We start from the raw sequence: 24,562 nt of genomic DNA on the forward strand, positions 1-24,562 counted from the left end.
AATTGATCTTGGTTAGTGTCGTTGGTGTGATATATGTACGAGCCTGCAGCTGTCTGTAAGCAATTGCTTGTGCTCTATTCAGATTTGTGTGAGGAGGAGGAAAACTTCGACGTTCTAATTTATGATGAGAGGCGAGGTTGTGATAAGGTATACGCCACAGTTAATAGGTGGACAAGATTAAGCTTTTGTAAGGGTGTGAGCATTCAACGGCCTACTCGTTGCACAATTCACATTATATGACACCTGGTTGTTCCTTTCCTGTTCTAGAATGCTTTACAGCAGAACATCGTTGATAAGTTTTCTAAAAAAATGCGGAAGATAAACGTACAATCCAGGACAACGTACGAGCCGAATCCAGCAAAAAATGAGGCTGAGAAGTCTATCTAGAAATGAAGAAGAAACAAAAAAAACTTTTTTCTTAAAAAACAGTATTTTCCCACTGCTGCCTCTCACCCTTGGACAAAAAAAAAGCCCATTCTGCACACAATGTTGACCCTTGTCTGCGTTTTCATTGTTTTTCGTGAAAAAAAAGCTTTGTAAGCTTCCAGTCCAGCAACAACTTCGGTGAAGTTGGCTGGTTGGCGCCCTATTTCGTTCTCGCTGCTGTCTTCCGGTGCCTCGTCCTCCACCTCCTTCGCTGCGTCACCCCACACCACCTCCGCAACAATCTCGCGACACTTGTTGGGACCTTGTCGTCTATCGTGACGAACCCAGCGAAGGGTGCATCGGCGCCGGTGGAGAGGAACTCTTCATCAATGTAGTCGTCAGACACTCGCACCGCAGGGTTGTCTTCGCTGCGCTCTGCATCCTTCGATGCAAGCTGCCGCCGAAGGATATTCAGCTTCACCTTAATCTACAAGAGCTTGCGCTCCCCAGCCGCCATATTGGGTGCACCTGTCTCGAATCTCGAACTACTGAGCAACGTGCAGCCTCGCACATGGCCCGAGTTGCTTATCCCTAAATTTTTTTTCTCCTTGAAGTAGACACAATCACTGAGGCCCCAAAGACAACTCTCATTGGGCTGCACTCGTTTCCGGTGGAGGTTACCCTGCAGAGTTGCAGACACCCTGATAACAAAGTGGTGCACACATTCCACGCTAATGACATGGGGATTAGTGGGGGAAGATAAGTGCGTCGCATGCGCATCTTTCCGCTAATAGGTGCATGGCTAATATACTTATATGCACGTGGCCTTGTAAATATTCTAAAGAAAGAACATGCTAGCAGACGCCAGCAGCGCGTGAGACAGGATCAGGAGAGGAGGCAGATGTAGCGGCGCATTGTGTAACGGAGCCAGCACGTGCATCTCATGCCGAACCGATGGTTAGCTTCGTAGTGTTCCCTCAGCTGTTGTAGTGAGGGACGAATGAAGGCCTTGCAGTGCTCAGCAAAGTTGTGCCAAGGTGCCAGCTGAAAATGAAAACCACTGTGCTACAGAAAATAAAAAGCATTTTTCGAAAACCGTTAAGGCTTTGACGGCTCAGACGGGTCTTTGTGTGGTTTACAGACAGCTACAGGAGCGATAGAGAGGACGACCAGGCATTTGAAGAAAGGTCGGAGGAAACAATTGAGTATAATTCGGTGAAGATGCGGGCGATGAAGGGGCGAAGATTTAGAGCCACAAAGGAACTGCCGTCGCCGCTCAGCAGCACTCTCCCACTTGGAGCTTCACAAGCACATGAGAGCGATTTTTTTCCGCACCTGAATGAGAATTTTCGCCTGCAGAACGTATCTTACAACTGGAGTTTGCCACAATGTCGAACGTCGCTGCCGAATTATCGTATTTTCTGGAAACATATTACGGCGCGCATGTGACCTGTGTTGTGATCTCATAACAGCTTTCACTGTAAAACAATATTCAAATGTCTTTATAGAAAACCTCAGATTAACGACTTTTTTGAAAAGCCCCCTCCAAATGTCCATTTGTTTAATGTAAAATATTTCACAACTAGGAATTTCAGAATACCGCATGTTTCAGTATACCACATCGAATTTGATTCCCCTTTTAACTAACAGTGATTTCAAAACGTTACTTGCGGCTATCAAAATAATGCCCAGCTCCGTACCTGCCACTATCATAATCAGGATGCCCGTGTATTTCTCTACCTGCGCACCCCATTCAAACGTTCCCTACCGCAATCATCATCGCCTGGTACTTGTTTTTCACATCCCGCTTTACCCCATTGCCTTTGTTTTCGTCAGGTAGCTTTACCTGCACACTTGTTACACGGCTGGTTTCTAGCCTTTTGGTTGCTGGTTGAATGTTCAAGATGAGCTCTGGAAGCAGCACGAAAAGAATGCTACGACAGTGAAAAATGCAACAAGAGTGACCTATGGCATGAAGTTGCCCATGATTACCTGTGCATGCTTCACTAATGCTCAAACAATACACAGTGCAAGACAATGAAGCATGCACGCGAGCTTATAGCTTACGACCAGTAATATCCATACCATTTGTCGTGATAAGAAACCAGTGACGAGAGCGAAAACGATATTGAAACAGTGTGCATGAAGCAACGTGAATAATCAGTATTTAACGCTGATGCTTCGCGATGCGTAAGAAGAATGAGCGCGCTTAAGGGGAGATACATATCGAAAAACACATTGTTTTCCCATATGATATATTTTTTGCTTTTATTTGCTTTCACAAGAGTTTCTCTAGATTTACGACACAAAAAAACTTAATATTCTAAATAAACTCGAAGTAGGTTCAAATCGTTTTTCTTTTTTTTTATTTCAAAAGTCTGCCCCTAGGCATAAAAACTTCTGATTTAAAAATACACATACAGGTTTGCTTCGAGCACAAATTCCAGTAGAGAACGGTGGTGCGGTCCACAAATCCAGCGATCAAAGTTGGGTGGCCGGCCAGGCCTGAGGCCTGTTGCCCGAAGGTGACGACGACGGCTTAATTGTGGACCAGTGCAGGTCCACAGTAAGTTTGAGGCAATTACTTTCTGAATTGGGGCATCACAAAAGCAATCCAGAGGGCCCGAAAGAGAGCAAAAGATCGTGCTTTCTGAAGTCATCCAGTACTAATCCCAATCTACCACTCGACAAGGCCGGCGAAGAAGACGAATTCCGCTTGAATGTGAATTCAGGCAGAATTGGGTGGTGGTCGCTACCCCAATAGTCAGGTTCAAGTGTCCAGGCGACTGCAATGTCGCCTAGCCACCGAGATAAGTCCGGTGAATGAGGCAAAGCGTGCACTACAATAAGCATAACCCCATGTAGTTTGAGGCGCGTTAAAGCCGCCTGCTACCATGATGGGGCATCTAGGATGCTGTCGCCTTAAGTGCATCAACCAGTCAAAAAACATCTGAGCCACACGAACACTCACGGACGAGCATAAAACGAAACTATGACGACGTCGGTGTATCGTAGACGAACTAAAACAGCCACGACTTCCTGCCATGAAGTAAAGTACACCATCGTGAAAGGTCCACATAAGTTTGATGGAAAGTTTCATGATGGATAGATGAAAAACTTTATTGTGAAAATCGCTTTTAAAAAGCACAAAGTTGCTACTAAAACTAAAAGGAGCTAATGTTCTAAAGCCCCTAAAAATTGTTACCTGGCTACTAGCCGTTGCATTTAGCATGAGGAGTTCACTAAAACCACATCCTTAAAATAACCATGATTGCCAAGCTATGATGATGGAAGAAATCATCTTAAAAAACATATTTTTTGCACATAGATGGTCATTGACTTCTGCGTTCAATAAGGTTGGTTATAAGGCCAAGTGGAAAAAGCTAATTTTTTATGAAAATGCCATTTTTCAGTTTTTGGTTATGTTAAATGCCCAATTTAGTGCTTGTCATCTTGCTGCATAAAGCTTCCATCTACGTAGTTTCTTTCCAAAGATACAAGCAAAAATGTTCGGCCACTCATCACACACGGAACCGAAACTGAAAGTGCCTATTGTGAGTCAATCATAGGATTAGCTTAATATGTAACATTTTGTTGGTTATTTCGCACTCATATCAAGAGCAAACATATAATAATGATCTAAAAGCACTGTCAGCACATAATTTTTAATCATAAAAGTCATAACCTTCTCACCAGGTGAACACGTAATTTTGTAGATGTGCTTTTCACATTCAAGGGCATTTATGTGAGCCTGTAAAGTATCAAATTAACTTTGTTTGATGATGTGCATGATTTAGGTAATGGCAAAAAAAATGCATTTATTGTTTTTGAGCAAACTGAGATCAAGCCTGCCTCCTACACTAGAAAAGCGTGCCTCACAAGTGAACAGCACAGTAGCGTGAGAGCACCTCGTCATGTCACTGTTGCTGCAAAACAAGCTCGATAATAAAATTAGGGTTGCTGCTAGAGAAAAGTCGCAGAATAGTAAGGTCCACAATAGAACTTGCGTCAAATATTGAGATTTTTAGCCCTCCCGAGAGTCTTGTGTGTAAGCACTGTGCTTGTTTTAACTCTTTCTTGTTGATTTTTTCAAAACCTATATTTCTGACATTTTTCCGTGCGCAAACAGCCGTAGCTCTTTTGTTAATTATCATGGTTCATTAAAACTTGGCATACTTCCTTATCACAATATTTGGCACGCAATGAACCTCAGTGAGCAAAATCGTGCCAAAAGCGTTAATATGGCTGCCTGTTATAAAAAGGTGCTCCTAGTGTTAGTGCATACTTTTTGGTTATTTAATTACTATGTTTTTACTGTTCATTATATCTCATTTGTTTTGGTGCATTGCACAGGCAAACTTTTTTTTTACGTGCCTAGAAAAGAATGAAAATTTTTGAACAAGCAGAACGAGTTGGGAGGAGTTCACACAAGGCATACTTTTAATGAAATTATTATGAAAAATTAACATAAAATATGACTTGCTTTGTAACACTCACATGTGCCTAAAAAGATGTGCTTTATATTGTAGACTAATAATTTCTAGTGATTATTGTTTTAAAAAAAAATTGTCCGTCAATTGGCCTCATACCTTTAAAATGCATTTTTCTCAAGATCCATTTTTGGGCAACTTCCCGAGTTTAGACATTATGTTTTGGTAGTTCTGATAGCCCAATTAAAATAAAATTTAACCCACATATTCCTTAACTTGTTAAGGGTGCAAGTATCTTCTTTAAAACTTGACACCACCTGTTTAATTATTGCAACCCTAAAGCAAACAGTTAGTATGGGCTGAGGATTCTAAGCATTTTCACATTACAATTTTTCTCGTCCATTAAAATGTCTTATAAACACACTCAGTGGTGAGAATGCCTTCCAGCATTTTGGAGCAGCCATTGGAGCAGGCAAAATCTCCTTTTGGAGCTACCTCTGTGTTTGGAGCACGCAGGAGCTTTTCATGACATTCACATAGAAATAAAACTTAGCTTTAATTAATTTTAATGTTCTCCTAGTTTACATATTCATCTTTACAGAAGCAGCAAGCCCAAAAAGTAATCACAAGAAATAAACAAAAGCAGGATCCTATACAGAAGCAGTGACATAAAACAGTGAATGGATATTACATTAACAAGCTAGCTGCCGCATAAACTCCTAGCAGTGTGAACACACACTCACTCACATAGGTGAGCGCACGGCATACCTGCCAAGTTCAAAGATTCTGGATTCGAGAGATTTCCGCAACAGGGGGAAGGGTGGTCGACGCACTGAATTATTTTGCTCAATTTGTTTTGGCAAGAAAAAAAAAACATCGGGCGAAAACAAGACACAGAAAGAGAGGGTCCCAATTGCAAGCGCCATCATCGGCGTCGCAGTCTTTAAAATGGCTTGTAGCGGCCGAACACACGAGCTAAATCTCTCACCTAGAGAGGGGGAAGGGTGGTCGACGCACTGAATTATTTTGCTCAATTTGTTTTGGCAAGAAAAAAAAAAAACATCGGGCGAAAACAAGACACAGAAAGAGAGGGTCCCAAATGCAAGCGCCATCATCGGCGTCGCAGTCTTTAAAATGGCTTGTAGCGGCCGAACACACGAGCTAAATCTCTCACCTAGAGAGTCTCAAAGGGGAGCGTAAATTCTTCCGAAATTTTGCATCATCAAAACAACTATCAAAATCTATTTCTGTCAAAACAACTCGTGTATGTCTTCTTGGGATGCATGTGAATGGACAAATAGGCCCAGCTGGCTGCCGCGAAACCGCAGGTCAAAGCTTTAGCTTTGCTCGGTATTAGATTTTTTTGGAGAAGAACGCCACAATGCTTCTAGCCTTTTTCTACATCTTTACTTCCTTTAATCTACCACTGCATTAGCCACGTGCCCTTGGAGCTCGTAGATCACTATCACGTCGCCGCAACTACGGTTTGGTACATGGCGGTTGCAGCAAACTGTAGTTCCGTTTTCAATCCGCATGTGTTTGCTGCACAGGTGCCTTCAAAACTAAGTTGTTCTATGTTATCTATGATTGCATCAGCCGTGGTCTTGTCCACAGAGTTTGCGGAAAGCAGCGTTGCTGTGACTGGTCGAGCGTTGGACACGTGCACACATTTAGAGCACTGTCAGTGACGTCATCGCCATACGTGATTGTGCCACGAACGACCGCAGTTTCGTCAGCAGCAGTTGTGGCAACCACACAACTAATTTTGAACTTCAAGTAGGTCGAGCATGCACTGGAGCATGGGAACTGAGCGACTAGACGACACTGAAGTAGACGACACTTAAGTGTAAATCCGTGCGCGCTCGTTACAGGAGACAACAAGAAGAGTTTCAGGCTAAACAAAAAAAGGTTATTTACGAATCTCGCGCGCCAAAACAAGGACAGTTTTTCCTTGTAAAGAGCGAAGTTCTCGAATAAGTATAGAAGCTCCCAAGTCCTGCCACTGAATTGAAGGCCAGCAGCGGTTGGACAGCGAGTTTCTTAATACCGTCATGCCAACTTTTTGCTGTTATAACTCATGTGACTTTTTTTTCTCCTGCGTAATGAACACTTCCCTAAAATCGGCGTCACCTTTTCTACAAAAAAGGTGGGTTCATCACACAAGTTAATACAGTATTCAAAGATTTCGTAGTTTAGCACACACCCCTAATAGTAGTAACTGTGATCCCGTAAGTGCATGGTAACGGAAATCCAGCTAGGAAGCGCTATGCAGTAATGCAGACACTTTTAAAGGATGGAAAGAACATGGTTGTCAGTATTGCTGGCTCCAGCAACTGTACTAAATATTTATAAATTTGACTTGCGTATGTTATTACTCTAAGATTCACCAGTTCCGGGGCTTAAAAATAGAGGGAAAGCATAATCAAGAGAAAAACACCATGCATGGTAAAACCCAAACTTCCATGACAAGCCTCTATTTGAAAAAGTGCAAATGAAACTGACCCACGACCAATATTGTCAGGTCGTCCACCATCGGAAAGAGCAATGGTCAGAGTGCGTGAATGGTCTGCCAGCACACGATAGGCCATGTCCATACCATCAACATCATCCTTCCCAACTTTTCCACTGTATGGTCTCACGCCTGTAGCCTGTGGGCAGCAGCAACAAAAACCACAAAATTGGTTCAGAACTTAAACCCATACAGAGCTAAAAAAATTTAGAAATAATTTTCAAATAATGCTCAAGTTCTGCTGGAAAATGCTATATTTGAACCCTCCAGTGCCAAAGCACCGTTCCACAGTGAAACATAAACTGTTTACTTTCATTTCTTGTCGTAAATGTTCATGAACAGAAATAAAATGTTATTCTGATTAAAACTTGGTGATCTAACTAAAATTGGTTTAGTGAACTATCCGCAATTAAAACTCCCTCTAGCATATTAAGAACACTACAATTGGCCACACATAAAGTTCCCCATTCCAATATTCATTGTATTGTGGCTAACTTAGACTTAAATAGTGTATACTATTAAAACTGCATTGTGGTTAACATTCCACCAATAAACTGATCAGTCATTAGGATATTTAGTAGACATTTAGCCGCAAACAAATAAAGGAGAGTTCAAAGCAGACACTGAGTGTCAGGTCCATGCTCTCATGGCAGACAGATGTGGTAACTTCAAGGTGGAAACGCCACCAGTCTTTTCTTTGATTCTGTTCTAGCTCAAAAAGCCTAATCTCAAAGAGTGGTTTTCAAAAGGGTGATCTAAAAATGCAGTTCAAACTAAGCCATTTTAAAATTCATTTAAAGTCGTTTCAGCAATAATTGTATAGGGGAATGTGTAAAAAAAATGTGCTTCATTATTATGGGCTAATTTGTTGGATAATTATCCAAAGCTGAGCCCATCTCTTAAACAGAAATGATGGAATACAAAACCAAATTTAAAGAGAACCACAATGCTTCCACAATCAAGAAGCATTTAACAATTTTAAAGGCCAAGTGCACCATAATTGTGCACCTCTCTAAAAGCTTTTTTATAGATCCTATCGCTGTTTACAATACAAACACAGGTGCTGGATGGCTTAGGGATCTGTGTGCCGGCGTAGCCTAGCAGTATTAGTGAGGAACAGCAGCCTTAACGAGTAGCCAGTTCATTTGTAAGAGTTTTCTCTCTGCACCTGGTCAAATATTTCATATACTTTCTTATAAGCTAGATACAACATTAAAGGAGGTAGTCTTTAACTTGGAGTGCCTCCCTTTTTTCCTGAAAGCAGAAAGTCTTTCCTTACTCTAGCACAACTTAAAACACAAGATTTCTGCTTCGGTATTAGAGAGTAATAAATGAAATGACCAGAAGTTTTTTGGGTAGCAATACGTGCTGCTGCTATTACCATGTTGAAACCGACCGAAAAGGCGAACAGGCAGTCTAGCTGGAAATAACGCTACTTACCGACTTTCACCGTCAAAATGCAAGTAGTTACCCAAGAAAAAAACATGCCAGGCAAAGCTAGTTTTGATGTCGAGACTAGAAAAAAAATGACACCATTGCAGCTGACCAGAAGTGACGTAGTCAGCACACTGACCGATGCAGGCGAATCGTCTGCTCTGGCCACGCCCGAGAGTTTTTTTCTATTGATGGTAATAAAACAGCAAACTGTAAGCATGCACCGTGAAGGAAACATGAATACATGGTCATTTTATCTAAACAGTGGCTGCCCGCTTAGCGTCTGCAGTCTTGGAGAATGCGCTGGTTCACAATAAATTATGCTGCTCATCTACACTTCCGATATTCTCGCTTCGTTGATAGACTAGAGCATAAGGCAATATTGTTTTTGATCCCGATGCTTGGTTTAGCACACTCCCATGCCCACCAAAAGTTCCCCTGCATTTCTGTAAACACTTGTCTGAGTGCGCCCAAAATATCTAACATGGCACAACTCATTTTCTTATAATATGTTTATGTGCTTGAATTTCTTTGAACCAAGCGCAATTACATTTCTGTCAAACTTCGCTGCTTTGACAACTCACACCTAGAAGCAAGTGTGCCGATGAGCTTTAAAAGCTTTGATTACTCACGCACAGATAGCGCAGCTGGTCTAGCACTTCGCGGGGCATTTACTGGTTTTGTCTTTGGAATATCGTTACACTATAATTTAGCAAGCAAAACATGCTAACGCAAGCATTTTACACAATATTAAAGCTATCTAATATGAATACCTCTCATCACCGGCGCTTTTCTAAACGTTGTTCGAGTATGGCCGCAGTTGTGTTTGCAGTAGCTGAGTATTGAAGGCACTGCGTCAGGAGCTGACGTTCTTTTCAGTTTTAACCGTATTTCGGCGAAGAGATACCAGTCACGTTTATATTCGTCATACTTCAAGTGCGCTACGTAAAGCATCACACACGCTCTTCAATACATCTCGTTTTTTTTTTTGTTTTTTTTTTGCCTCGCTTAGATAAACCGCAGCTTTTGGAGCTTTACGTTTTTTGGAAAAGCGTGAAAGCTGGTTCCAGCTAAAAGTAATAATCCAGCAGCCTACAGCCTTGCTATTTGTACTAAAATATAAATAACTCTACTGATATATCCACTCGTGGAGGGGCGTCATGCAGAAAAGGAGGGGTGCGGTTACACATACTGGTAGTTCTGCTTACAAACAGTGGCGAACTGCGATTGATGTCATTGAAATTTGTCTGATTTGCCCAGGCAAGCCGCTAGGGATACGCAACATCTGTTAGCTGACAATTAAAGCAACGATTATAAATGAAATGCGCAACTGCAAGCTTTTTCACTTTCATAATCATTGCTTACCCAACATATAGAACTACGCACTCCCAGACAATTCTGTACAAGTCAAATTTTGTTGCAGTAAGTGTCTGTGCCAGCCACAATTTTAATGATTGCCACCATTTGCCTAAAGTATCAACAATTGCTTCCAATATAAGTATTATAAGTAAGAAAAGACATAAATTTTCAGAAAAAGATAATACATGTAGTAGTAACTGACTTCCAAATGCAAGCATTAACACCACTCTTACCTTCTGAATGGCCTCAAAGATTGGCACAAAAATGTCAGTGTCATAGTTCGAAGGCTTGTCTTGAATAACAGACACCAATCGTTCAAATCCCATACCAGTGTCCACATGCTGTTTGGGCAGCAGTCTCAGTGTGCCATCTACTTCCCTGGAACAAAATGGCAACAATGAAGATCTTCAGTACACCAGCAGTGGGAATGCCTGCCCAATATTTTGAACCAGCCAATGGAGCAGGCAAAATCTGCTTTTGAACAGGCAACTCTGTGTTTAGAGCATGCATGGGCTTTCATGACACACGCAAAGGAAGAAAATTTAGCTTTTAATCTAAAGGGGCCCTGCAACACTTTTTGAGCATGGCCAGAAAACGCTGCCAATCGGTAGTAGAGGCTCCTGAGAACATGCGAGACAAATGTTAAAGCGCAGCACGTGGCCTGGAATTCACAATATATTATCAAAGTCAGCTGAAAATTGCTTTCTGTTCTCTCGACAAATGATGAAAGACGCTCAAAAATCACTCGTAAAATGCCCATCTATCAGCCATTGGCTGATTTGAACATGGCGCGCTCGGTCGTTACAGAGATCGCCGGGAGAGGCTATCACTTGCCCACGCGCGATCACACTGAAAAAAGCCGCATATTCGAAGAGAAAAAAAAGAAAAAAGTGCTGAAGGTCCCGAGGTGCACGTGAAGTATTTTGTTTACCTCTCCCATCCCTCCCTGCTTAGCTTCCAGCGCTTTCGTCAGGACGAGAGAAGAGAGACTGCAATTGCAGCTTGTGACAAATCTCCGTAACTCCGCTCCTACTGGGCGGACTCTTAAAATTTTTGCGCCATTGAATTTGTGAGGCAATAAGCTGTTTCAGTGAATTAATTCCATGGTTATTCGAAAAAGTATTTCAGGGCTCCTTTAATGTTCCCTCAGTTCACATAATCATTTATACAGAAGCAGCAAGCCCACAAAATAGGTGCAAAAATAAAAATAGTACAGCCGATCCCGTATATATCAGACTGACATATCGAATCATTGGCTATATCGAAGAGTGGATAAATCTCCTTGATTTCCCATGCAAAAGTATAGGACCCGTGCACTTGTATATCGAACTCCTGCCCAGCGGGACATCCGTTATATCAAACGCTGCGCCGCATCGAAGCCCAGAAAGTGCATTTTTCTTTGCAAATATTGATCAAATTTCGGCTGCGCTCTAATAAGTTCCAATCCCTTTTCGCGCATAAGTAATGAAAAGGCTGTGTTTTCCATCACGCTCATCTAGTTCGATGCACGGCGCTTGCGAGTGCACCGGTATGTTTGATGCACGATCCGCAGGTCCTAATGCGGCGACATAGTTCTTTTCATAAAGACAGATTGCCGAGTACACCAAAATAAGAATGCAACGAGATCGCTGAGTCACTTCACAATGTTCGCATTCCCTTCCTTGTTTGTTAGCGCACAATGACATGCGAGCCTGAGAAGCATGGCCTTCGAAAAGTGCAACCTCGTGACGTAGTCAGTTTTAAAATGTACGTCTTTCGGAGGCTCCGCTTTTTCTAGCTTTTCGCACCAGAGCAGCTAAAAGTAGTGGCTGCCAGCTACAAAGCCCAAGTGACATCGATATCGCCAACATGTCGACAATGGGAACCCAGCGTTATCAGCGTGTTCCTGATAAATCCGCATTCGGGAGTTAAACAGAACGTTGACCCGCACGTAGTGATAAAAATTATGACTGACACTTGGAGTGACGTCAAGTAAAGCGACATCCTACGCTTTTCTTGCAGACCAGTTGACGACTTCGGATGTGTCATGACCGCCACCGACGTATACGGTGCCTAAGTGAATTTTGCGACTGATCAGTGTTTCCGGGCACTATATTGGACAGTGAGAGACTTAATTGGTGCAGATGACGATCTTGCTGTTTCTAATTGCATTGATGCTGACATCATGGCTGCTGTTGCCGGTGCCGCGAAAGTTTATTGCACTACAAAGCTTGCATCAGCATTCTGCGTCAATCAAAGCTGTTGTGGCTGAAGGAGCTAAATTCGCTTATTTGAAAAGCTTCAGTAATATTGAGGATGACTGGAACCTGACGGCTAGCAAGAATCAAGACAAGTTTATGGGCTTTTTTTATGCAAGATAAAGTGTGGTACTTTGCAGTTCATACCTTGTTCATTACACAGTGAGCAAATCATTATGTTAGCACTTGTAACAATTGCTGATGCCTGAAAGGAGTTAATTTAGGCCTGATATACGCATATTTTGTATTTCGAATTATCGATATATCAAACTGCTTCGCGATCCTCTTCGAGTTCGATATATCAGGGTTTGACAGTATTATGTACAGATGCTGTGATGCAGGATAGTGAAGGACTTTTTAAATATATTTTTTTATATTGATCAGCACTGTACGACCCTCGTCCATAGTGAAGGATATTGCACCAAGCTAGTCGCAGCATGAACTTCATAGTAGCGCGCACACACACATAAAAAGCTATTTACAGTAAAAAAACTTGTTACAGTAAAACCTCATTAAAACAAACATACATGCCAAGAACCTGCCGGAAACATAGCTAACTACACACTAGACATATATATGAATTAAACACCAAGTACATAAGCGCACACAGGGTTCCCCTTTGTGAGAGAGGGGGATGACGCTTTGGCACAGTGCCCCTCTCCCTAACATGTCAGTGTACAGGGCTGACTCATCACCTTCTCCCTATTATGTCAATGCAATGTATGGAGCTGGCTTTCGCACCCCAAATGCCCCCCCTCCCATGCACACGCCTTTGACCAAGTACCAATTTGCATCTATTTCCGTGCGCCATCAGCACTAAGGAAAGAATAAATACAGTTCCACAGAAAAAATATTGCCTAACATGCCCACCATGAAGCCCTTTCTTTTTTCTTGCCAAAGTTCAGAAATGGCTGGCATTCTCGCACGACCGTTCGATGGAATGTGGTGGCGACACTAAAGATCATTTTAAAACTACTGCAGAGTCCGGGACACGCAGCCAACACAGATGCTCGTGGGTGCTGAGGTGCGGTTTTCTGAAAATCAAGGATTTGGCAAGCTTCTTCCGTCAATCCAACCTCACTTTAGAACAGTAGGAGACTCATCAGTGAAGTGCGGGTACAATGTAAAAGACGTTTCTGTTATTTTGCAGTTATAAGTTGACATAACTACGAAATGGACATAATCGGCTGCCCGATCAGCTACTTGGTGAAAATTGAGTTTTTTTGAGATGCAGTACGGTCGTAGTTGGGGAACCGATCGTTTACTGGCTAGTTGCGTGCAACGCTTCACCTAGATGGCATACACACCATGCCGAGCCGCTTGTGCCCACTCCTCTTAAGATCGTGCATAGATGTGGCGAGAAGCCTGTTGCGTTAACGCAATGACGCGAGCTTTCTGCAAGCGATGCTGTAGCGGTCCTGACAGCAGACGGAGGCGCGTTTGCGCTGTCGTCTCATGAAAGCGTGTGCTACGCATGTTGTCTAGGTTCCCGTTATCCACAACGCTCAACTCTGCAATAGCGAACTGCTTTTGTTTCTGCAAAGCGGTGCATGGTGAATACGACCCTGTACAATGATTGAGGCGGCAGCGATTGGGGCCTAAAGCGGTGCAGCACCACACAAGTGGCTTTTAGTCAGTAAATCATACTGGCGCACTTTTAGGTGGTTGCCACATCGGCTTCGTTCTTTGCAAATGGTTAAAAGGCACCGCCTCAATAGTGCGGAAGTCGAAATAATTGATCGGTCGATTTCGTGCTTTTGCAGCATTGCAAGTGCACAGGATAGCAAACCTCCCGTAAAATTACGGGGACCTTGAAACTTTCCTAATAAAAGTTGAACGCAATAGCGATATCCTGTTCCTAGTGCTCACTGCAAACACTTTAACTTCAAGTAGGCGCAGGTTGGCACAATTGGCACAGGTTTCCCACCACTGGTTCACTAGCAAGCAGCATGCTGAAAATAAACACCTTTATGACGCTTTTTTTTCTTGTTGAATTTTCCAGCAGATAGTGCACATTAACAGTGCACCTAACAAATAAATAACTTACAACATTACTTGTAATAAGGTGTGTTCAAATAAAATATGTAATATTTTTATTTTTACACACCCAGGGGTGGAAGCAGGCATCAGTTTTTTGAAGGAGCTTTGGGAGCAGGAATAACAGCGTTTTGAAGCAGCTTTGGAGCAGTGAAAGGGGCGTTTTGGAGCAGCTTTTAAGCATGAAAAGGCGTGTTTTGGAGCATCAATATTTAGTTTTGGAGCAGATTTCTTGGGTCACACATCACTGTTAATTATAATTTTGGTTTTCTCTTTGCTTTTTCATCAATACAAGAAACTTCAGTGGTTTTTTTACTAAGCATTCAAAGCTGATCAAGTGACCAGAATTGCCCCAAATTTATTTTTATATATATATATATATATATATATATATATATATATATATATATATATATATATGTTAAATCTTACAATATTGAAGATGAAAGCACAGCAACTGAAAGAAAAAAACATAAAACGGCACCCTGAATGGCTACTCAGACGAATAAAAATTTAATGTTAAAATGCTGCAATGTTCAAAATGTGGTTAAAACAATGCATCTAACATGAACAGCAACTCATGACTAGAGATGAACTAATATAATAAATGTTATCTTCATACTAAACCAATAGGGCTATATAAAAATAAGGGTAAAAAAACTTATGTTCCGGTCATTGAAGTGCCACAGTCGACATGAGAACCGAACCGCGAAGAAATTTAAATGGGCTCACCACACCACTGCTAGGCAAATAAGTGATTTTTTTTATTAGAATAAGAACTACACGGGCACTCGATGAGTTTTCAGTCAACGCCTTGTCCCGCCTAAACTAAAAGTTGGTAACATTCCTTGCGCATCATACGTTCTACCCACGCGTACAATTGCGCAAGCTGGGGCAGTGAGCGCTGCTCAAGCATATATTAAACGAGACCGCAGATCTTCATCGCTCGGAAGGCGCATGCGATTGCATCCTGCCGCCTGTTAGACCTGTCGTCCAATGCTCAAGCAGAGATGAAACGCATCGCCCGTCTTGAAGGAGCACGAAAAAATACCCGGGGGAAAAGGGGGGGAAAACGGGTCGCTGGAGCAACAGCGGTGAACTTTGATTCTAAGGGCGTGGTTGCGATAAGCTGGGGCATGCTATCAGCAAGCATCAGCGCAGGGCTCCTAAAGGCTCCTAAACAGTTTAACGCGGTGCGCTCTCAATGGAAAGAGATTATGCGATAAGAGCAATTCTCCCTGGAGCGGCCGTATGTCTTTTCTTACACAGGCGTTTTGTAGAGGCAGCAGCCGCTGTTTTCACGAGTGAACCTTATTTGGGTGAACCTTTGTTCAAAAAAACAAAACGTCACTCTACAAGCAATACAAGCTGTAGTCTGATAGCAGCAAACCAGAGCGTCGGCCGTCGATATTTTGCCAAGCAAAAAATTGCGTCGGCATTTACAAATGTGCCATCGAAGATTTTCGCGTTATCGCTAGCAGCTGCTTAAGTTCCAGAACCAACTCTTATGTACGCGTTGGACGCATAACCTCATCGAAAGGTTCTAAGATTATCTAGATTGCTACAAGCAATACACGCAGTAGACTGATAGCAGCAAACCAGAGCATCGGCCATCAATAATCTGCCAAGCAGCTAAGTGCCTCATTATACATGTGCTATCGAAGGTTCCAATGTTATCACTAGCGGCTGTGTAAGTTACAGAACAAACTCTAATGTCTGCATCGTGCGCGTAATCTCATCTGAAGGTTTCAAGATTATCTTAATTGTTCACAGTCATTTGAGTGCGGTTTGCGCAAGGCATGCGTAATGATGCGGTAGCAAAAATAGAAAGAAAGGAGGTATGCAGCATTAGGATTACAATATTACAAATTTTTGCTATTGCAGTCATCGCTTCGCCGGTGACACCGATTTTAATTTTTTCAGTCTATATGATTTGGCTAACAGCTTCGCTGTCAACACATCTACAGAGTTGCATAATGAGGTATGCGCACAAACGTCACCTTAATAATTCAGATTCATGCATGAATCGAAATACGACACGAGCAAATTAATTTGGCGTCTTTTGTGTAGCCCATGCACATTGCTCTGTCAATGATAAAACTTGACTAAATTTGGCATTGCACATGCAAATTGCCATTAGGCGCAGTAGGCCAGATTGGTGTGGAAATATGCAAATGGCGCAGCACCTACATCTCTGCACACCTCATTACAAAATATGTAAATATATAAGGTGTGTTAAAATTAATATATTATGTAGCACTTTTTAAAAAACTGACAGAGAAGTAAGCTAACCCGTAAAAAAAAAAATTTTTTTTTAAAAGCACCAGCAACATGGGTAGTAAGTATGCTACAAAAGAGCTTCTCACCTGTTGTACTGAATGAACACCAAGTTCCAAATTTCCAGGACATCAGGAACATCAGCATTTACGAGATGGGCAACATTGCGACCCCCAATACGGTCATAGTGAATTTCAGAGCATGGTCCACAAGGGCCAGTCTCACCCATTTCCCAGAAGTTATCTTTCATGCTCCCAGGCAAAATACGATCCTCTGGAATACTATTATAAAAAAGAACTAGTAAAGATAAGATGTAGCATATAAACACTGCCAAAATGAAAGAGAAGCCAAGGATGCAGCTGTTAAAGTGACAAAGAGCACAGACATAGAAAGAGACAGGGACATGTCATAGACAACCTGATGTAAAGGTAATAACCACAATGGACAACATTGTCAGCACATTTTTAGCATGCCCCGACACAATAGTTTTATTATGGCAAAGATAGCAACTATTTTATTATAAATCTTGTATTACTGCGAAATTGAAAGGGCCCAGTAAAACACATCATAATGTTAGTTCGACATTTACTGCCCGTTACATTGTGACCTGTGCATCCAACTTTCAGTTTGGTGTTTATTGTGAGCATGCTTTCAATGCTCAAGTCAACATTCGAAGCCTAAATGTCCTAGCTGGTTGAGTCTGGGGCAATTCTGCACACTACTGACATTCTATCTATGTCATTCTTTTTGCAGCAAAACACACTGCACCTTTCTGGAGACTTCTAAAAATGGACGCACTGTCAATATTACGACATCAACAAAATGGCCGTTACGCTGAGACAACACTTTTGTCCGACTGTCTGCAATCAATACAATGCTTGGCAAATTAAATTGACTTATGAACATAATAAGAACATATACTATTAAATTAACCACGATGCCTATGTCTTTCTCTTAGCGCACATGCCTCTCAGCATCAGTGCATATGCCAAACATTTGTATGCAAAAAAAAAAAAGTACTGTCTGCAACCATAGTGTAACTGCTATGGCAATAAACGTATTTTCAATGCTCTGTTCTCGATTAGAACTTACCTGCTACTGGATCTTTTGTCTACATTTCTGCCTCAATCTGCACGTCATGCTTACCATTTCTAATGCTGCCACTAAGAAATGCTGCAAGTAAAGTCATTCTGGAGAGCATTCACATCATATTGTGCAAAAGTCCATTTTAGCTTTGTTCACAGTTTGCTTCATAAAAATTTACGATCCTCTGGATCACTTTTACACATTACACTAAATTGCAGCATTCAACATCCTAAACTAATTGAAAGACAGTAAGACATGCCATTGTGTGTAGAGAGCCAGTGGGTGCTATAACATAATTTTTGGTGCAATGGTCGACCCCTTTTTATCTTCTGCCACCATTGCAATGCAGGCACTGTAACGTATATTAATATAGTCAAGCTGCCTCCAAGATTTTCTCATACATTTTTTCACAGCACAAGCCCTTACCCAAGCTTCTTCCAGATTTCTTTGCACTCCAAGTCTGGATTCAGACCAGCAGCTTCATTTCCACCAAAGTAGGTGACATAAAGGCGATCTGGCTGTAGCTTGAACACATCTGTGAGCAACTCCCATGCCCATGCACATATTTCCTTCTACAACAAGAGAGATAAGTATTGTAATTAAAATCAGGAAGCTGATAATGAACTTCCTTGCATTGTTTGGCCAGAGATGGCCAAAGAGCACAAAGAAATGCAAACAGAAAATACTCGGCTAAGTCAGTGAGAGCATTATTACATCTGAATCCCTGCCATGCAGGACAAGCCTCTCACCTTGAAGAAGTCGCCGAATGACCAGTTGCCAAGCATTTCGAAGAATGTATGATGGTAGACATCCTTTCCCACGTCATCCAAGTCATTGTGCTTTCCACCAGCGCGAATACACTTCTGTGTGTCCACAACCCGTTTGTACCTGCCTGCTTCACTGTTGGGGTCAACTGTTCCCAAAAAGATAGGCTTGAACTATGCAAAAAAATGAAACAGAAAGGTAAGAAAGACTTGGAAGGTCTTCATCAGTGAAATTAAACTTGACATTGAAACTGTGCCTCATTCCACCAGAAGCAAACTGGACAAAAGTCATACCTAAGCACAAAAACTTCCGAGTGCATAGGCACATGATAACCATTATGCAAGCACCAGTATAGCAAAATCTCACCATAATGATCCCATATGTAGTGAAGTACCTATATGTAGTTACACTAAAACAACAGAACTATGCTGACATGCAGCAAAAGGCACTGACATTCAGTTTTAAATACATTGTTCTTATTGGATAAACTGTGCTGTCCAGTGTTTGTTTTCAACCCTGAAACATGCATTATAAGCAGTTAACTTGTAAACTGGACAGTACTTGCTATTCCGAAGCCACTCATTTTAAAGAAAGCTAAGAAAGAATGACTTTACTAAGTGATAGGCTGAGTGTGAACACTTTCCTCACTACATGAAAACAATGCTGCACAAATTTTTAGAACGTAAGGTTTTCAAAATAGTTCATAATTCATATGTTCATATACAACCCCATTTGAATGTATATTACAAATTCAGGAGTCTGGAACTCAAACTTGACTATATAAATACCAACTAAAAACTTTACTAATGACTGGGGCATTTTCTATACTTTTATTTTGTATTATGTCCACTTTTAATATATTGAAATATTATATTTACTAAAGCTTAAATATGTAGTAGAAGTTCAGATATGTACAACAAAATTACACATGCAAACAAATCATTTATCCCATGCTCTCTTATAAGCAGCCTTGATTTTGAAGAGGAAGTTCCATTATTCTTCGAAATGATGTGCAAAAATATTCCTATAAAACACACACATTCATGAACTGGTCAGAGAAGTTTACATAATGGTTGAATATGCACTTACACAAATATTTTAAGTTGAAAAAAAAAAAAACAGGTCAAATGAAATCGTTTGAGATGTTCCAGAAAGGCACATACCGGAAACAACAAATATGTATGCAAAATAAGTGCTGCTTTTCTGAGGTGGTAGCCCCAACTTAAAAAATACCAGTCACAAGACGTACAGCATTATAATAAATTGCTGTTTATCTGACAGCCTCAGAAATCAAAGAAATAAGAGATTGTTTAAAGAGTTTCCAAATATATGCGAAAATTTTAGGATCACAAGGACTTCACACAGGGTAATTTGATATGTTATGAAAAGTACTGAAAGAAACAAATGATACATATAGAATATCTGCTTTTGCAATTAAATTATTTCTCAATATTAGGTCACAAATAAAATTTTCATTAGCTTTTGATATCCACCGAAGTTTAGCAACTCACATTCAAATATAGCTGCCTTATCTGAGAAATCTAGTTTTCTACTCCAGCCACGGCAGAGGCATGCTGGGTCAATGTCCTCTGCCAGTTTCTATGGGCTCTGTAAGCATCTTGTATGTAATGGCTTCCTCTAGCATTAAGAGGCTGAGCACCATGCAAATAAGACAAAGCAAATGCAAGTGACCCAAAAGTTTTTGTAGGGTATGAACTGAACAAGATGGGCCGAGTACACAGGCCAGGCATGTCCAGGACACTTGAGAACGTGCTGGACCAAAGAACCAGAACACTTCACACAACAAAACAATTTCAAAAATATATTCTACACAAAATGCACAAAAAGGAATCGGCACCCATATATTTAGGTATAAGCTATGTCCACAAAACAAAAGTTGACTCTGGCTTCTTCCACCTAGCCAGAACTTCAATGAACAACAGGGTATCTCAAAATAGGAACCACCAAAAGCTACGCTAAACAATGAGCAACTGGACATAGTCTCAACCTGGAAGCTGCCATCTCATCCGATCACATCCTAAAGCAATATATTGCTGAAGGACCTGTGGCTGGGCATGTTAGTGCTTACCTAAAAAGTGCAATGGCGGAACAGCGAAAAAGAACGACCTGTGAATGCATATGTAGTTGTTCCTTCTCTACAAGGTTGTGCCTTTGCACTACAATATGGCTTGTTGAGAAAAGCGAAGCTTCCCATCAATTAGTATAAGAACAAGCCAAAAGAAGTATAAAAAAACACTAACAGGAAATGTGGAATGCAAGACATTATCTATACCTGTGGCTATGACTTTTGTTCACCTCCACGAATATGACAGCACTTCTTTCTTGTTCCTGTCCATCACACTCCACTCAATTTATTGCTGAAATGCTACTTGGCAGCAGGACAGCACAAAGAAGCTCAATTAGAACAACGTGGTGCAAGTGGTCAGATGTTGCACGGCTGCCATCGGAGTGAAAACTGTACAGTCATCCGCAAGCTTAACACGAACGCTCTGACGCGTGACCTGGATTTACTTTGCTGATATCAGCCGCAAAGCACTGAGCCCTCTGGTTGACATAATAGCTCGGCATGCTTGGATAGTACGTCGGCGTGCATGGGTAACATCTCGGAAACAGATACCCAAACTACGCGATGCTAGCGTCAATCAAACTGCTTCAGGACACGCTGTGGAGCGTTTGTGTTAAGCTTGCTGACGGCTGTACATAGCACACATTTACCGTAACTATGCTATGACTATGTCTCATGAACAATTTGAACTTATATAGGGCACAGAACTGAAAATGTGCTCAATAATAAAACATCTAAACCAAAGATACTGAGTGCATGCTGCGTTGCAAGGCTCCAGTAATGAATTGCTGTAGTAGAAGCTGAAAATAAAAATGACTTGACCAAGTATATTGACTTTTTTTTTGCTATTTTAACATAGAACCTTTAGCTAAGCATCGTGCTCCATTCTGTTCATTGCTAAAATAGCAATGTGCTTCCAGAATATTCTAGGCTTGGTTAAAATGAAGGTCAAGGTTTTTGAACTCCAAAGCACAAAATCAACAAAAAGTTGGAAGTGCTTGCCTCCAAGCAGATCAATGTGTCCATATAGAGAAAACCAAAGGTCAAGGAACATTTGGAAAACTACAAGTAAAACAGACTCTAAACATACTCTTTCTGAATGCACGGTAAGAAGAAAGCTAGGAAGTTCTCAGCATGGCAGAAGTAGTCTGTGATGTTAGCATTCTTAATGCCATTAAGTGTGCATACCTAAACCTTCATTTCACACTAAAAGAGTGTGCACCAACCTGATTCATTCCAGCATTAGTGAAAAGCAGTGTAGGATCATCGTGAGGAATCACTGACGATGATTTAACATACACATGGTCATATTTCTGGACAAAAAAGTCTATAAACTTTTGACGTATTTCAGCTGCTGAGGTCATCGCGATAGTTCTGCAAAAAATAAAAAGAAAACCAAAACACTCTTTTTCTAGCATTCATATTACTATGTTACTTTTCATCTTTTGCAAGTGCAATAATTGTTCACTTGTTCACATGTGCACACATACACAATCAAAACAATATCCATGAATATGCACACCAGGTATTAAATATTAATTAAAGCATCGCCACAAGTGAAAACGGGTCTGATACGGAATTCTTCGACTGGCCAATTCGTTCCTTGCAACGAGGTGAAAGACAGAGAGAGAGACAACTTTACTAAAACAAGGCTGCCTGGTGGCTGGCTGTGCATTGGGCCCCTCTTCGAGCAAATGAAATGTGCTGGCACTTGTGTATGTGTTTACATACATACATACACCCTTTATATATGAGTGCATGTACGCTTATGGCAATTCCTACTAAAATTCGTAGCACAATGATTCATAACGCGTCTCCAATATAGCAATACGTTATTCGTACTGTACGTCAACATACGCGCCTATAGGACGTACCTCGAGATTGTAGTGGCCCCGCCAAGCAACCACGCACCAGAAATACGAAGCAAGTACTTTCCACTTCTACGTGATGCACCTTAAAATGTCTGATGTAAGGGAAACTGCTTCCTATACTCAATCGATATGCGCCGGAACTGTGGCAAGTACGAAATTTGTTTAAAATTGCGGCCCATATGTACGGAGAAAACGCAATATGAAATCATTACAGGTGGCGAGACCACAGCGCGAATGAATTCTTGAAGAATGCAAAAGAAATACGCCACAAAACCTCTACTGTTGGTCTTCGTTCGCGCGTTTTAGTACTGCAAACCGATGAGTTTTTAACAGCAAACACAAAAAATCAAATGGTTTGAACGAAACACGTGGTTATGAGCGCAGTAAACATTTGTCAACGACATTTATTTAACAGTTCATATGACGGATTCGCAAGACTACAATTCCGCAAACACAACATGTGGTAATGACTGATCGTTGACGATGCAACCAAGTCTGGTGCCACTTTCACATATGCCAGCTTGGCAGACACGCCGGCACGATGGCATGACAGGGCGCAGAGACCGGTTCTAATGTGAACTTCAAGGTAACCCAATTTGAAACTACCGGACATGCATAACCTCACACAAATAATTGAGAACGCTGCTCCGCACCTATTCATCTTAATAGGCACAAAAATACGTCATTCATTCACGTTGGCATGACTGTATCACATATATTCGGTTTTTCTTCGCAACGTTTACTAAGAAATCGCTGTTTGCATGCAACTTTAAAGCGCGAACACGTCGTTTCTCGAAATTAATAGCAAGATGTCTACAAACAAATTGACTTCCAGCATTTCCATGGTCATGCAACTAAAATAATTTGCAGTTTAATTTCACAGACATGCATGTTGGATCAATAGACTTAACATACGCTCTACATGCAGGACGAAAGAAAAATCACCAGATAGCGATCAATGACACGGCAATCTCGCGAAACACGAAAAGAAGAGACAAACTTTGTAGGAGATCATACCTCTCACGACTGCGGTCAGGATTCTCAGTAAAACACGCAACACGTGCCTATGACAGCAGTCCCACAACTTCAGCAGCTTCAATTACAGCCGGAGGCAGTAGTGGTGCTGATGATGCAACTGGCTTGGAGAAGTGAGTGCAGCAACCGCAGGGCAACCGTCAAAACAAGGCCTCTGAGACAAAACCAAAAAAACGGAGTGTATCGCTGAAATCTTGAAGTCTATATATGCCCTGACTTGTTTATTGCCGTTGTGTGGCGCTAAAACGTTTGAAGCTGATTTTATAATAATGTAATACGTGATGAATGCACCTAAATATTTACATACAGCCTGAAAATAACAATGATTAGGTGATGAAGCTTGCTGAATATTTTGTTGCAAACGTGAACAAATGACAACGCTGCTAAACAAAAAAAAAAGCGTGCGTTTTTTTTTTTTCGCTAAAGGCACAAAAATCGAAATGAGTGCTATAGTCAAAGAGGGGGAGGGAAAAACGCAAATGTAGTTGTTTTTTTTTGTTGTTGTCAACAAAAGCATAAAACCAATGTAGCCGCATAACATTGAGAAACTCGGGATCACATGATTCACTGCAACCAGAACAATGCATGAACCTGAAACCACTTCTTGAATGCTTTAGTTCACCTCGAGGTATTGAGAGTAAATAGCATCGGCGTAAATCAAGGGGGATGTCGGGGGAGCTCGGAACCCCCTTGTGTTCAAGCTGGGGAGACACCCCTTGCAAGTGCCCCCCCCCCCCCCCCCCTGAGTGTTAGAAAGCCATATATTTGAGCATAGCAATTAAACTTTTCTTTAAGGGCTGGTTATTTTGGTTGTGTATCTGTCAGCTATTTGAGACTATTGAAATGGCAAAAGCCACCCGATTGTTGGAAGGAAGACGGAAGAGAACAATGCATCGGAATATGTGACATCCTTCCAGTAACGACAGGTAATTGTAATAAAAACCCACAAGGAATGCAAAGAAGCCGCTGGTTAGGATAAGGGACACCAGCAGACCTGCTGAAAGATAGAGAAATTGAGACGACAGCCTTATTTGGGAACGTACATACGAGGTTTACTCATGAAGACAAGC

At 41.4% G+C, this 24,562-nt stretch overlaps 1 protein-coding gene across 1 annotated transcript in view; it reads right to left on the minus strand.

Annotated features, from left to right (window-relative positions):
- Positions 1–23,613, minus strand: part of LOC119177103 (alanine--tRNA ligase, cytoplasmic) — a 94,743-nt gene extending 71,130 nt beyond the window's left edge. The window contains exons 1-7 of the mRNA XM_037428489.2: positions 23,475–23,613; positions 21,813–21,960; positions 18,485–18,673; positions 18,162–18,307; positions 16,739–16,930; positions 10,332–10,476; positions 7,299–7,444 (exon numbers count right to left, since the gene is read on the minus strand). Of these exons, the coding sequence (XP_037284386.1) occupies positions 7,299–7,444; positions 10,332–10,476; positions 16,739–16,930; positions 18,162–18,307; positions 18,485–18,673; positions 21,813–21,950 (956 nt within the window). The 5' untranslated portion in view covers positions 21,951–21,960; positions 23,475–23,613. The remainder of the gene's footprint in view (positions 1–7,298; positions 7,445–10,331; positions 10,477–16,738; positions 16,931–18,161; positions 18,308–18,484; positions 18,674–21,812; positions 21,961–23,474) is intronic.
- Between the last annotated feature and the right edge of the window lie 949 nt (positions 23,614–24,562).

The sequence above is a fragment of the Rhipicephalus microplus genome, chromosome X, assembly GCF_043290135.1.
Source record: "Rhipicephalus microplus isolate Deutch F79 chromosome X, USDA_Rmic, whole genome shotgun sequence".
NCBI classification, from domain to species: domain Eukaryota; kingdom Metazoa; phylum Arthropoda; class Arachnida; order Ixodida; family Ixodidae; genus Rhipicephalus; species Rhipicephalus microplus.